This window comes from Myotis daubentonii, chromosome 4 (assembly GCF_963259705.1).
Source record: "Myotis daubentonii chromosome 4, mMyoDau2.1, whole genome shotgun sequence".
NCBI lineage: Eukaryota > Metazoa > Chordata > Mammalia > Chiroptera > Vespertilionidae > Myotis > Myotis daubentonii.
Genome location: NC_081843.1, coordinates 33,428,566 through 33,441,990, shown reverse-complemented (window position 1 = coordinate 33,441,990; position 13,425 = coordinate 33,428,566). Strand labels below are relative to the sequence as shown.

The 13,425-nt window shown below is 53.3% G+C and overlaps 1 protein-coding gene, 2 long non-coding RNA genes and 1 other non-coding gene across 7 annotated transcripts; 1 reads left to right on the top strand and 3 right to left on the bottom strand.

The window, feature by feature from the left end:
* Nucleotides 1-129, bottom strand: LOC132234002 (small nucleolar RNA SNORA11). The gene has a single exon (XR_009452832.1). It is a non-coding gene; the product is annotated as a small nucleolar RNA SNORA11 (small nucleolar RNA).
* Nucleotides 130-5,015: 4,886 nt separating this feature from the next.
* LOC132233187 (uncharacterized) lies at nucleotides 5,016-6,185 on the top strand. The gene is made up of 4 exons (XR_009452570.1): nucleotides 5,016-5,125; nucleotides 5,455-5,549; nucleotides 5,774-5,894; nucleotides 5,978-6,185. It is a non-coding gene; the product is annotated as an uncharacterized LOC132233187 (long non-coding RNA).
* ABHD11 (abhydrolase domain containing 11) lies at nucleotides 6,144-8,585 on the bottom strand. Of its 4 annotated transcripts, XM_059693454.1 has the most exons (6): nucleotides 8,413-8,585; nucleotides 8,112-8,250; nucleotides 7,287-7,460; nucleotides 6,945-7,115; nucleotides 6,662-6,843; nucleotides 6,144-6,438 (listed from the first exon to the last, which is right to left on the bottom strand). In XM_059693454.1, the coding sequence occupies exons 1-6, from the start codon at nucleotides 8,529-8,531 to the stop codon at nucleotides 6,306-6,308; spliced, it is 918 nt and encodes a 305-aa protein (XP_059549437.1). In that variant the 5' UTR covers nucleotides 8,532-8,585; the 3' UTR covers nucleotides 6,144-6,305. The 4 variants fall into 4 exon arrangements, with proteins under 4 accessions (XP_059549437.1, XP_059549438.1, XP_059549439.1 ...); XM_059693455.1 differs by lacking the exon at nucleotides 6,945-7,115; XM_059693456.1 differs by lacking the exon at nucleotides 7,287-7,460.
* Nucleotides 8,586-10,823: 2,238 nt separating this feature from the next.
* LOC132232361 (uncharacterized) lies at nucleotides 10,824-12,888 on the bottom strand. Its single transcript, XR_009452410.1, has 3 exons — nucleotides 12,689-12,888; nucleotides 12,090-12,146; nucleotides 10,824-11,599 (listed from the first exon to the last, which is right to left on the bottom strand). It is a non-coding gene; the product is annotated as an uncharacterized LOC132232361 (long non-coding RNA).
* Between the last annotated feature and the right edge of the window lie 537 nt (nucleotides 12,889-13,425).

Sequence of the window (13,425 nt, the reverse complement as noted above, 5' to 3'; positions counted from 1 at the left end):
TTGTATAGGGCGTAATGTCACAGGAAGGCCATAGTATTCTGCCACCCGTGAGGAGGAAGCCCCAGTTGCTGTTGGATGTGTTGTACACAGAGAAGCCATTCTTCAGGCACTCTGCTCTCTCCACACCCAATATTATACAGTACTTTTTACATCCATGAATGATGCTATTGCTGGAAATATTATTCCAATCATGAGAATGGTTGTTTTTCATCTAAGTGATGGATTAATACTGTGATCTCTTTAAGGTCTCACCTGGCCAGCATGGTTCAGTGGTTGAGCGGTGACCTATCACGGTTCAGTTCCCTGTCAGGGCACATGCCTGGGTTGTGGGCATGATCCCCAGTAGGGGGCCTGCAGGAGGCAGCTGATCAATGATTCTCTCTCATCATTGATGTTTCTATCTCTCCCTCTCCTTTTCTCTCTGAAATCAATAAAAATATATTTGTTTTTTATAAAGAGAGAAAGTAGAAGGGAGGGAGGGTGGGAGAGAGACAGAGAAAGAGAAGGAGAAACATCGATTTGAGAGAGACACATCTATTGGTTGCCTCCTGCACACACCCCAATGGGGTTGAACCTGCAACCCAGGTAAGTGTCCTTGACTGGTAATTGAACCCAAGATCCTTCAATGAGCGGACCAACGCTCTAACCACTTAGAAACACTGGCCAGGGCTCAATGAGGTTTCTTATCTAGCTTGGAAGTGTGCTTGGTTTCTACTGGATTACAAAGCCCTCTCATTCAGGAAACACAGTAGTGTCCCGTTATCAGTCATTGATGCCGGTGGGAGGGCCTAGGCAGGCAAGGTTGCAAGAACACAAGAAAGCCATGCCCTTCCCTCATTCGAGTCATGAAACCAACATTCTCACGAGTACCCAGCACTGTTCTAGGCACTAGAGATACTGCAGTGAATAAAACCAGCAGAAATCCTTGCCTGTTTGGGGACATTCTGGCTGCCCCAATGGAGCTGACACACTGGAGCAGAGAGAGAATAAAAAATAACCAAGAGGAATATAGAGTATGGCAGGTGCTGTTAAAATCATTCTCATCATTGATGTTGCTCTCTCTCTCTCCCTCTCCCTACCTCTCTGAAATAAAAAAATATATATTAAAATAGCAGTCACCAGGTTCTTCGTCATTCTCTCTCCCTGCTTAATTTTTCTCCACAGCACTTCTTACCTATTTTTTTTTATTATTGTTTTATTGCTTAAAGTATTACAAAAGGTATTACATATGTGTCCTTTTTTCCCCCCTGCCCTTGACAATCCCCTGGCCTCCCCTACCCCCCAGTGTCTTATGTCCATTGGTTATGACTTCTTACCTTCTTATATACTCATCCATTTGTTTATTGTCTATCTCCCCTCATTAGCATGTGAGCTCTGTGAGATTAGGGAATTTTGTCTGTCTTCCTGTTTTATGTCAATCACCTAGAAACATGCCTGGTACATAGTATGTGCTCAATAAATATCTGTGGAATGAATGAATGAATGAATGTAAAGCTCTTAGAAATGTTTGACAGCCCACTGGCAGCCAGGACCATGCATGAGGAAGGCACTGGAAGAGGGTGGGAGGGCAGCCCTGCAGTAGCTGAGCCCATGTAAGGAGGGCATTTAAGTTAGGAGGAGCCCAGTTGTTTTCGGAGATTAGCTACATACGGGGGGTTGAAAAAATTATGAAATATATTGAAGACAATTGTAGCAAGGGGGTAAAATATGTAAAGGAGGAAAGCTGGGATGAACCCCGTGCTCTTGGATTAGAATTTAAGCTCTAAATGTAAATTTTCTTCCATATATGTAAATTGTATTAGTTAGGGTTCTCCAGAGAACCAGAACCAATAGAATATATACAGAGAAAGAGATTTATTATGTGGAATTGATTCACGGATTACGGAGGCTGAGAAGTCCCACAGTCTGCCATCTGCAAGCTGAAGACTTGGAAAGCTGGTGGTACAGTCTGAGTACAAAGGCCACCGATGATGTAAGGACCAGTTCCAGGGCAGGAGAAGACCAGTATCCCCCCTCAAGCAGTCAGGAAGAGGGAGAGAATTCAACCTTCCTCTGCTTTTTCTCCCTATTCAGTCCATCAGCGGATTGGATCATGCCCACCCATATTGGGAAGGACCATCTGCTTTACTCAGTCCACCAACTCAAAAACTACTCTCGTCCAGAAACACACTCAGAAATAATGTTTAACCAGTCAAGTTGACACATAAAATTAAGCATTCATAGATAAGAAAATAAACGTAGTTGTGTGTGTTTGTGGGTATAAATGTGTGGCTACTGAGTGGGCTGGGGAGCAGAGATTACCCTAATTGCAACAAGTACACCTAACAACCAGATCCTGGTTTTTAAATACTATTTGCCATGAAAACACACACACACACACTCACACAGGTCCTCTTGTGGAAATGGCCGATTCTAAGGCTGGGGAAGGGTGAAACAAGATGAGCCTGGACTATCTTGCTGAGCCAGAAAGAAAGGCAGTGTTCAAAGGATGATGTCACATATCAAAACGCAAGAGGCCAGCAAGGGGCACCCACTGACCAAACCTAAACCTGGTACAATTTGAGCATTGAAATAAGCAATAGGAATGGGTTATAATGCATTGAATAAGATAGGAAACCAGTAGTCCACTTGATATAAATAAATGGATAAGTAAATGGGGGTGAAGAGACAGTTCTTTGCAATAGAATGCCAACAAATAAGTGCAGAAGAAATGGTGAAGTTAGAAAATCATCATTTGCAATGGATGCTGAAACCTATGGGTGAATATGGGATGAAGCAAGTTTCAACATCTCAAAGTAACTCCCTTCCCCAACACTTACCGATCACGATCAAGTGGTCAACATTCACACGCCCAGTCCTGGTTCCGAATGATATTGGACACGAGAACACAGCATCGTTTCTGTGATTTATCCTCACAAAATGTGTAACAGTGGTCCGATCATGAGGAACGCAGGGCGAAGGACAGTTTAAAATAACTTCTCTGTCATCTTCAAATGTGTCAAGGCCATGAAACTCAAAGGCTGCTAATTGTTCTAAACTCTAGAGTGAGGGAGACTGGAGAGATATGACAACCAGTAAATGCTTGATACCATATTGGATTTTTTTTAATCCTAAAAGAATTATTTTTTTTTGGACATCAAAGACTAGTTTGGACATCAAAGACTAGTTTGGAATTGTTTCCAAATAAAAAGTTAAAATGAAAAAACAAACAAACCCACAAACCTGGCAAAAAGTGTTAGCCCTGCCCTAACCGGTTTGGCTCAGTAGATAGAGCATCGGCCTGCGGACTCAGGGGTCCCAGGTTTGATTCCGGTCAAGGGCATGTACCTTGGTTGCAAGCACATACCCAGTGGGGAGTGTGCAGGAGGCAGCTGATCGATGTTTCTCTCTCATCAATGTTTCTAACTCTCTATCCCTCTCCCTTCCTCTCTGTAAAAAGTCAATAAAATATATTTTTAAAAAAAGTGTTAGCCCTTTGCCTGGCTGACTCCTGCTGGCCTGTGGACAAGCTCCTGTGGAACCCCCTTTGACTAACAGGATGAGGGGCCCTTGTGCTCCCACTGCCCCCTGGACCTCCAACACCCTTTTGTGATTATATCTATGCTTTGCCTTTACTAGCCCTGGAGACCCCTGTCTGGATCATGGAACAGAGTAGCCTCTTGAAACACCCTGAATCTCAACAACAGGGGTGTTGCATCAGGGGGTACAGCTCAACCCACCTCTTTGCCTGGGCTTCAACCTAATAAATTGTCAAGTCTGGCTGTTGGAAGTGCACCTGACTGAATGGGACCTACCAACAACCAGGAGTGATGTCTGCAAGGGGTTTCCGGGGGGTCTTATAGGAACCATTTTGTTCCTTTTTAATAAATTTTTGGTTAACACTGGTTAACAAAAGTCTACAGGTTTGAGGTGCACAATTCCACAACGCATCTGTACACTGTATTGCATTCACCACCCCAAGTCAAGTCTGCGTCCATCACCATGTATCCCCACTACACCCTCCTCCACTGCCCCCCACCCACTTAGGGTTGAGTTGAGGACCTAATCCTCAAGCTGCAACCTTGCTGAGGAGGCTTCTCAATGGGGAAAATTCCCTTTTACACCTTTGATGTCACTGATATGCTCAATAATCACACTGAGAGAGGAGTGGGACACCGAGACCCCCTTCAGAGCCTAGCAGACCCATCCATGCTCAAGGATCAGAATGGTGGAAATATTGGAGGAATACAGAGCAATATTGCTAGGGAAGATGGACATTCAAGATGTTAGGAGCCCTAGTTGGTTTGGCTCAGTGGATAGAGCGTCGACCTGTGGACTGAAAGGTCTGGGTTTGATTCTGGTCAAGGACACATGCCCAGGTTGTGGGCTCTATCCCCAGTAGATCGATGATTCTCTCTCATCATGGATGTTTCTATCTCTCCCTCTCCCTTCCTCTCTGAAATCAATAAAAACATATTTTAAAAAAAGATGTTAGGAACTCTAGCTGGCTTGGCTCAGTGGTTAGAGTATCGGCCCTGGACTGAAGAGTTCGATTCCCAGTCAAGGTCCCCCCATTGCAGGTTCCCCAGTGGGTGTGAGAGGCAACCAATCAATGTGTCTCTCTCACATCCATGCTCTTGCTCTCCCTTCCACTCTCCTCCACCCCTTCCACTCTTTCTAGAAATCAATGGAAAAATATCCTTGGGTGAGGATTAAAAAAAAAAAAGATGTTAGGAGGAATGTGCCAGGAATGGTTAAACTTTTTTCTTGTTTTCTGCTGAGATGAGGTTACAGTTATAAGTGTGGAAATGCCATTCAAGGTACCAAGATGCCAATCCTTCAAGTTGGGGGGCTGGGCACCTGTTTCTCAGCGTTGGAGCAGCCCTGGCTCTGTTCCTTCTTTCTCATTTCCTGATGTGGGGAGAGCACCCCCCTTGGGTAAGGAATGCTGGGAGGCTCTGGGCCTGGCTGGAGGGTTCCAGGATCAAGGAGAGGAGGCAGGGACCCGCCTGCCTGCCTAAGGCGGGGCTTAACAGGGAGTGCCTTGCCAGGAAGGCAGGGCAAAGGGCTATGTCCTCCACCTGCCCCGCCCGGCTGACAAGAGTTCCTGTCACAAGCCACCCTCTCTGTCTGGGGCCCTTGAGGGGTAAGTATCCTCCAGCCCACCTTCTCTCTTTCCTTGAGGTCAGGTGAGAACTCCTTTCCTCCTTGGGGGCCCAAACACCGTGCCCTCTCTGCCTACCCTTCGGCCAGGCATGGACCACACCTGCTACCCCTCACCATGGCATAAGTGCCCCTGCTTTACGTTCACAAGTCCATGAGACCGGGACACTAAGGGGCAGATACAGAGTGCCTCAGACCCTTCCCTTCCTGATATCAGCACAGGGCCAAGGCCAGGGCGGAAGGGCCCAGAGAGGGGCACCTCATCCAGGCAAGCCCACAATCACGGTTCCCTCCTCTCCCACCCTGCAACAGAGCCCAGAATCCTAAGCGGCTGGAGCACTGGGGGACACGCAGACAGAGCCCTCGCTGGACCAAGTCCTCCAGGAGCGGGATGAAGCCATTGCCAAGTGAGAGGCAGCTGCTGGGGGGAGTTGCGGGGGCAGTGCTGGCTCACCCTCAGGACTGTCCTGCTGGGAGAGGCGAGGGGGAGTCAGGCATTCCTGGAAGAAACGCCATACAAGCAACTTTCTGTGTCACAGGGCAGGGGCTGTGGCCGTATCTGCCCACCCCCAGGGCCCAGCATCAGATCTGTAAGTCCTCAGCCTCAGGCTGTTCTTTCTGCCACCTGCAGGAAACGGGCTGTGGAGGCTGAGCTGGACACATGCAAAGCCAAGTTACGAGCCGCAGAGGCCCAGCTGCTGGAGGTCCTGGAGGAGAAACTGAGGCTGAGGCAGGAGGTGGAGGCCTGGGAGGTAGGGCGGACATGCCAGCTGGGCCTGGGAGGTACAGGGAGACAGGCCCGGGTCTGCCTGCGAACCTTCTCTCCTGCCCCCAGGAGGACATGCAGCGGCTGGTGAAGCAGCTGGTCGAGAGTCAGCTGCAGAGAGAGTCCAGCAGCACTTTGAGAGCCCCTATGCAACCCGGAACTGCCAGGACCCCATGGGTTCAATTCCCCCAGCGTTGGTGGGGGCGTTGGTGGTGAGCGCGCTCAGCCCAGAACCTTGAGAGATCAGTATCTTTATTCATTAAAACTTGAGGTCTGACCACCTTCGCACCTTGTGTCTTCTTAGTGCCCACCTGAGTCCTTCTGTGCAGAACAGGAAACGAGCTGCAGGGCCTTAACACCTGGGGTTTCAAACATGACACCCCCTGGCCAGCAACTCTCAGGCCAGGAAGCCTCGGATGGCAGCCATGAAGTCCTGTGGGCGGTCAGCGTGGATCCAGTGCCCAGCATCTGGCACAGTCTGTATCTGGGCCACAGGGAAGAGCCGCCGAATCTCAGGATGGTGGCTGGGGCTGTCCATCGAAGAGAAGGCCGCCAACAAGGGATGAAAGTGGGGACACGGGAAGAGAAAGAAAAGTGAAGGTGGAGCAGGAAGAGGTGGAGAGCTATATGCCCCGTGGTGTTCCCAAGCTCTCAGGAGCTCACTGCCCACACCCAACCCCTCCCCCAGGCAGGCTCCCCAGGCTGGGGCTGGGTAGGTAAGGCATGCCCTGTCCACCTCTCAGCCTGGCTTACGGCACGAATTCAGAGTTTCCACCGAGGAGGAAGAGGGTAGGCCCAGGGTAGGATTCTTGTCGTGGTGGGAAGGCCAAGATCTCGTCCACGTGCTGGGCCAAGGCATCCAAGTTCACCCTCCACACAAAGCGCCCGTCTACCTCCACCAGGTTGGTGAGCAGGAACTGTCGCACAGCCATGTCCTGTGGGGGGTGCCGATGGAGGGGCTCCCTGTGAGGCTTGGGCTGCCACTCGTCTCTCGACAGGTCCCAACCCAAACTATCCGGGGCCTTGAGGGTATCACCTGAATAAGAGGGCTGAGCTGTTTATCGGCCAGTTTGCGGGCACTGGAGCGGGACACCTTATCTGGGATGTCTATGGTTTTCATCGCTGCCATGTAGGCTGGAAAGTCTGAGCTGGATGTAGTGTTCACTGGGCTGATGTCCACGGCAATCAGACGTTCCACCAGCTCTGGCTGTGGGAGAGAACTGGACTGGGGACCAGCCTTGGGCATGCACAGTGGGTTGCAGGCATGGTTCCCCGATCCTGAACTTGGCCATCCCAGGCTCCTTTGAGTCTCAGGTTGCCTGCTGGGCACTCAGGATCTACACTGGATGGGAGGAAGCCCTGAATAAGGTCGGCTCACCCTCTGTAGTGCCAGCAACATGGCTGTCTTGCCTCCCATGCTGTGGCCAATGAGGACACAGGGCACTAGGCCCAGCTGGGGCAGGAGGTCCTGCAGGTCCTGGCTCATGGCCTCATAGCTCATGTCTGGGCTGTGGGGGCTGTCACCATGGTTCCGAGCATCCACTGTCAGCACCTGGGGAGTGGGATGAGAGGGGAGCAGCACTAGCATCCACACTGGGGGCACGGACAGCCAAAGGCCTGGAAGACCTGCAGGCCGAGAGGGTGGAGAACCTGGAGAGAGATCCTGAAGCAGAAGAGGGACTCAGATGGCGCGACGGCCCAGTTCCCAGACCTAGGAGGCCCAGGTGAAGAGCCTGGGGTCACTGACACAAAAGAGAAGGCCCAAGTTGTGTGACCACTTCTCTGAAAGTCTGGCCTGGCTGGGTAGCAACTCCAGAGAAAGAAGACGCCAAGAATTTCCAACAGCTGAAGCACAGAAGGATGGACTGCTGTGAGAGGTGAGAAGTCCCCCGTCATCCCTGGTGAACAAGCACGGGCCCCGCAGCGGGGAGGGTGTCTGCATTTAGGCATTGGGCAGTGGAGCCCAGCTCAGTTTGCAGCCTGCAGATGAAGTGGAAGCACGAGGGAATGGATGGGCCTGGGTCTGCCCTGCAGGCTGCATCTTTAGGTCAATCTTTCCTTTCATATTCGCTCAGAGAGACCTGTCACTGCTCAGCCCGGTCCCAGCGGTGAGGGTAGAGGAGCTGGCCTCGCCTCAGCCTCGTCCCGGATCCCCGCCCCGCCATCTACCTCCCTCGGGACTCCGCCTCCCCCGGAAGCTCACCCTCCGGCCTGTCTGCCGAGCCAGGGCCTTGGCGATAGAGTTGAAGTTGGTTTTGCAGCCGAAGAGCCCATGCAGAAAGACGAGGGCCGGGAGGGCCGCCTCCCCATCCAGAAGCGTGTAGGAAAGCGGCACGGATCTCCTGGACGGGGCAAGGATGGGGGCTGATCTGAGCCGACTGGGGAAGAGGTTTGGGAGAGCGGCCTGGGAGGAGGCGGGGCCAAGCGGAGGAGGTGGGGCCGTCGGGTCCGCACCGGAGGAGCAGGGTTCATGGACGGCCTCCCACCGGGTGCCCTTGACTGACCTCGGCTCGGCGCCGCGGTGGCCGCTGCTGCTGGGTGCGACAGGCACCCTGGAGAAGCAGACTCTGGAGAGTTCGAGGCCCCCAAACGGGAGCCTCCAGGCGCGGGCCCAGCTGAGCATGCCCGGGAGCCGCTCCCCCGCACGCACCTCGCGAGCACGTTCTGTGCCCGAGCCCCGCCCAGTTCCCGCCGCAGCCCCGCCTCCCGCCTCTGCTGAGCCCCGCCCAGTTCCCGCCGCAGCCCCGCCTCCCGCCTCTGCTGAGCCCCGCCCAGTTCCCGCCGCAGCCCCGCCTCCCGCCTCTGCTGAGCCCCGCCCAGTTCCCGCCTCTGCTGAGCCCCGCCCAGTCCCCGCCTCAGCCCCGCCTCCCGCCTCTGCTGAGCCCCGCCCAGTTCCCGCCGCAGCCCCGCCTCCCGCTTCTGCTGAGCCCCGCCCAGTTCCCGCCGCAGCCCCGCCTCCCGCCTCGGCTGAGCCCCGCCCAGTCCCCGCCGCAGCCCCGCCTCCCGCCTCTGCTGAGCCCCGCCCAGTTCCCGCCGCAGCCCCGCCTCCTCCCCGCCCGCCCTCGCGGAATTCACCGCCTTCGCTCACAGTTCTCGACCGAATCCTGGAGAGCTGTCAATTCCCCCAGCGCCGCCCCGCAGGCGGGAGCACCGCCCCTGGTCTCACCCCGGGCAGGCGGTTCTCAACCTGGGGGTCGCGACCCCTTTGGCAGTCGAACGACCTTTTCACAGGGGTCGCCTAAATACATCCTGCATATCAGATATTTACATTATGATTCATAACAGTAGCAACATTACAGTTATGAAGTAGTAGCGAAAATAATTTTATGGTTGGGAGTCACCACAACATGAGGAACTGTATTAAAGGGTCGCGGCATTAGGAAGGTTGAGAACCAGGCCTAGGCAGGGCCACAAAGGGTCTGGCCCGGCTCGTGAGCTCCGCTCAGCACGTGCAGAATCCTTGCGGGGAGTCTGGGCCCTGCGGTCTGGGAATCCGGTCCCAGCTGCTCTGGATGTCCTGGGTTTTGATGCCACAGGACAGGCTCTTGGCTGGCCTAGGAGGCCCTGCCTGGACCCGCGCCCGGAGCCGCACCTGTCCGCTCTTCTGCCTTCACTCACTGTCTTGGGTGGGTGCCACACTTTATGTGCCGCCCGGGGGGGGGGGCGCGGGAGAGAGACCTAGGGGGGCTCCCAACGTCGGAGTGGCTGCTTGGAGGCACAGTGCTCCTGAGGTGGGGAGGGGGGCGCCAGACGGGCTGGAAGGAGTACCTCTTACCCATCCTGAAATCGTGGACTTGAGAAAGAGCTAGGAGGGACTCTACAGGTTATCTTCAACCACCCCCCACCCCGTTCTTTACAAATGGGGAACTGAGGCAAACCTGAACCTCTGGTCTGCCATTCATAATACGAGTCAAAATGGGTGGCCACGGTCAAACCCCGGCCAGATGTTTGTACTGGTGGGGGCATCTGAGTTGAAATGACTCAGATCTTCTCCCTACCCCCTCCTCCTTCCTTTACAATCCTTCCACCCCTAGATCTCAGCACATCTTGCAGAGAAATCGCCTTCCTTTGGAACGCTGCCCCGCTGCCATCTTTTCTCCCTAGTCTGGGGTAGAGGTGGCATTGGTGAATTATCTCAGGTCTCAGTTGGCTTCCACTGCAGTCCATCCTTCAGCAGTTGCGAGAGTGGCTACTCTTTCTTTTTTAAAATTTTTATTTATTGACTTTAGAGACAGAGAGAAGAAACATTGATTTGTTGTTCTACTTGCTTATACATTCATTGGTTGATTCTTTTTAAAAAAATATTTTTTATTGATTTCAGAGAGGAGAGAGGGAGACATAGAAACATCAATGACGAGAGAGAACCATCGACCAGCCGCCTCCTGCATATGCCCCACAGTGGGGATTGAGCCCCCAACCCGGGCATGTGCCCTGCCCGAGAATCGAACCGTGATCTCCTGGTTTATAGGTTGACATTCAACCATTGGTTGATTCTTGTATGTGCCCTGACTAGAGATAGAACCTGAAATCTTGGTGTATCAGGACAGTGCTGCAACCAACTGAGCTACCTCACCAGGGGGAGTGGCTGCTCCTTCTATAGCATTCTTTCGCTCAGAAACCTTCAGAGACTCCCCATAGTTGAAAGTTGAAACTTCAATCACCGCATCCCAAACCTCCCCCAGTACGATCCCACCTACGTTTCCACCCATGCTCCCCTTTCTCTGACTCCCCCAGGAAGCACCCTGAGAACTACACTGCACACCTCCCTTTAGATCTTTACCGCAATGACCCACTCCCCTGCTGGGATGCTGTGCCTGCCTTCCAGATAGCCAGGTGCCAGATTCCATGATAACTGCCACCTCCTCAAGCCTTCCCAGATTTCCCTGGTTGAAACTAATTTCGTCCACCCCATGTTCTAAAGCAGGGGTGGGCAAACATTTTGACTCGAGGGCCACAATGGGTTCTTAAACTGGACCGGAGGGCCGGAACAAAAGCATGGATGGAGTGTTTGTGTGAACTAATATACATTCAAAGTAAACATCATTACATAAAAGGGTACGGTCTTTTATTTTTTAGTTTTATTCATTTCAAACGGGCCGGATCCGGCCCGCGGGCCGTAGTTTGCCCACGGCTGTTCTACAGCATGTGTCAGAGCCTACTATACAGTATTACAGGGCGGCCCTTCTCTGTGTCCACCATAGGCTGGGGCTCCCAGAGGCCCAGGGCCATGTTTTGTTCATCTGGTGCTAAGTGCAATAGTAATTTTACTGAATGATCTTGGAGAGATTCAGGGCAGTAGCTGAGGCTTAGGTGAAGGTTCAGCTGGTGGCTGGATCTGTGCCCCTTCCAGGAGGTGACACCTGGGCTTGCAAGGGTTACACGGGCCTTTCTCCCCCTTTAGGGTATGCTGGATGGAATCGGGACCAGTAGGAGGCGTTCTAACTGCTCTAAGGCCGCATAAATAAATGGCTCCCACTTTGAGTCAGCCTGAGGACTGGCAGGTGTTTTGTTCTAATCTGAGGAGGGCTTTGAAGTCACTGGTGACTGTACGCACACCAGGTGGTGTAATCATTTGTTACCAGCATAATCATTAGGGGAGTGATGGGGACATCTGAGCCCAGGTGAGCCCTGGACGGGGACTGGTCCAAGGTCTGGGAGGGGTCCTCAGAGAGTGGATCAAGCAGTGTTTTCCTAGAGTTGGTGGAAGAAGGGGAAGGGAGTTGACATAACATTGGTGATTCAGAAAGGTAGTATTAGAACCGACCCCCACCCTCACGCCAACCTGTCAAGCCAGGTAAACTGAGCCTGGCCCCGGAGCCTGACATCAGCCCCCAGCCAGAGCTCTGGGTCTAAGGGCAGAAACAACCTTGAGACACCCTGCCAGCCCTGTCATGTGGCTAGTTAGGGTGAAATCAGCAAGCAGAAAAACCAGTTGGCTTGAAGTTTTCTCCTATTGCTACCTGGGAAGAACTCTGGCGATAGTGTGCTGGGGGAGAAGGGCCCACTTGGGGGCTGCCCACCCACCCCAGCTTGTTAGGAACAGGCCGCTGGGCTCACAGTTGGTGAGAGCCTCCCTGGGGGGCGGGGACGACAGGGGGGTTAAGGTGCTGGAGGGATGGCCTCTGAGCCCTGATATGCTGAGGTGATGGGTGGAGAACCGGGTTGCAGAATAACTCACTACCTCTGAGGAGGCTGAGTCTACACTTCGGCAGCCCTGTTCCCAGTAGTTCCAACCTTCCTTGTAAAGTGAAAATGGGGAGGCGGAGGTGAAGTAACCCAGCTCCAATCACTCAGCCCAGCCCGCATTCCTCCCCAGGCTGAGGGACGGGGCCCAAGGGGTGCGGCCCGCGGAGGCTGGGACTCTGCACCCTGGAGGTGGCGGCGTCCAATGGGTTAAAGCGGGGAGGTGGCGGGTGTCCTATAACCGCACCTGGACCGGTATCGGTCACGTGGCCAGGGTTTCACCTGCCCCGCTGAGCAGGGACAATCAGGCCGCTTGTTCCGGGGTTGGTCGCCATGGTGACAGGAGTGCGCCAGGGAGGTCACCAGGGCAAATTCCTGCGGGCCGGCAGGGTGGGGCAGCGGTGTCAGTCTTGCTGGGGCGGTTGGGGCTCCCAAGGACCCTTGGAGGTTTCCTGTGGAGCTGCCCCCAGGGGCCCCTGTGTGACTCCCACCCAGCCTCCTCCCATCTCAGCCCTCCCCTCACCATCCCAGTTCAGCTGCTGTTCCCAGATTTTGCACCTGAGCTTATTCAACTGCCAGGACTTTCATATACATTACCTCATTTAATCTGCCTGTCCCACGTGGGAGTGGTAATCCCCTGTGTCCCCGCCAGGTTCCCTGAGTACTCGGAGAACATTCGCTGCTGCTTTTCTTCCTTCAACGATCAATCAACACTTTTGGAACCTCTCCACTACACGCCTTTCTGCACACAGGCACCTTTCTAGACACAACCATGCAACAAACAACAAACTCATGAACCACACAACAGTGGATTCTGCAGAGTGTTTATTTCTTCAGAGCAGGTTGGAGAAGCCCTGGGGACCATCATTTGAAGGCAGGGACTTCCCAGGGTCACCCCATATCTCTGGTGTCAAGAACACCTCTGGGGGCCTCTCTGCCACCTCCAGTCCCTACTCATACCTCCTCCCCTCCAAGCGTCCCCCCCAGGCCCAGAGATCCTCAATCTCTTACTTTCATCCTCTCACTTTACCCCCAGTAACAGTCTCATCACACCCATAAATTCTTGAAGTGGGTGGGGTGAGGACACCTACCCTTTGGAGTGGAGGTGGTAGAGGGAATCCTTGTATTTCTTTCTCTCAAACCCCACCCCCAGAACTGTCTGCCTGCTCCCCGAGTCTGTCTCTATTTTGCTTGGTAGTTCAGTTTGTTCACTGAATTCCACACGAGTGAAATCATATGGTACTTGTCTTTCTTTGACTGGCTTGTTTCACTTAGTGTAATGTTCTCCAGGTCTATCCATGCTGTTGCAAAGGGTAAAGTTTTCTTCCTTCTTA

Excerpts from the sequence above, each read along its gene's own strand:
- ABHD11 (XM_059693454.1), bottom strand. The coding sequence starts at position 8,531 with ATGCTCAGCTGGGCCCGCGCCTGGAGGCTCCCGTTTGGGGGCCTCGAA. Across the intron at positions 8,251-8,412 it reads CACCGCGGCGCCGAGCCGAG|GAGATCCGTGCCGCTTTCCT; the intron begins GTCAGTCAAGGG and ends TGCCCCGTCCAG. Across the intron at positions 6,439-6,661 it reads GGAAACTCTGAATTCGTGCC|CCCCAGCCACCATCCTGAGA; the intron begins GTAAGCCAGGCT and ends TTCGATGGACAG.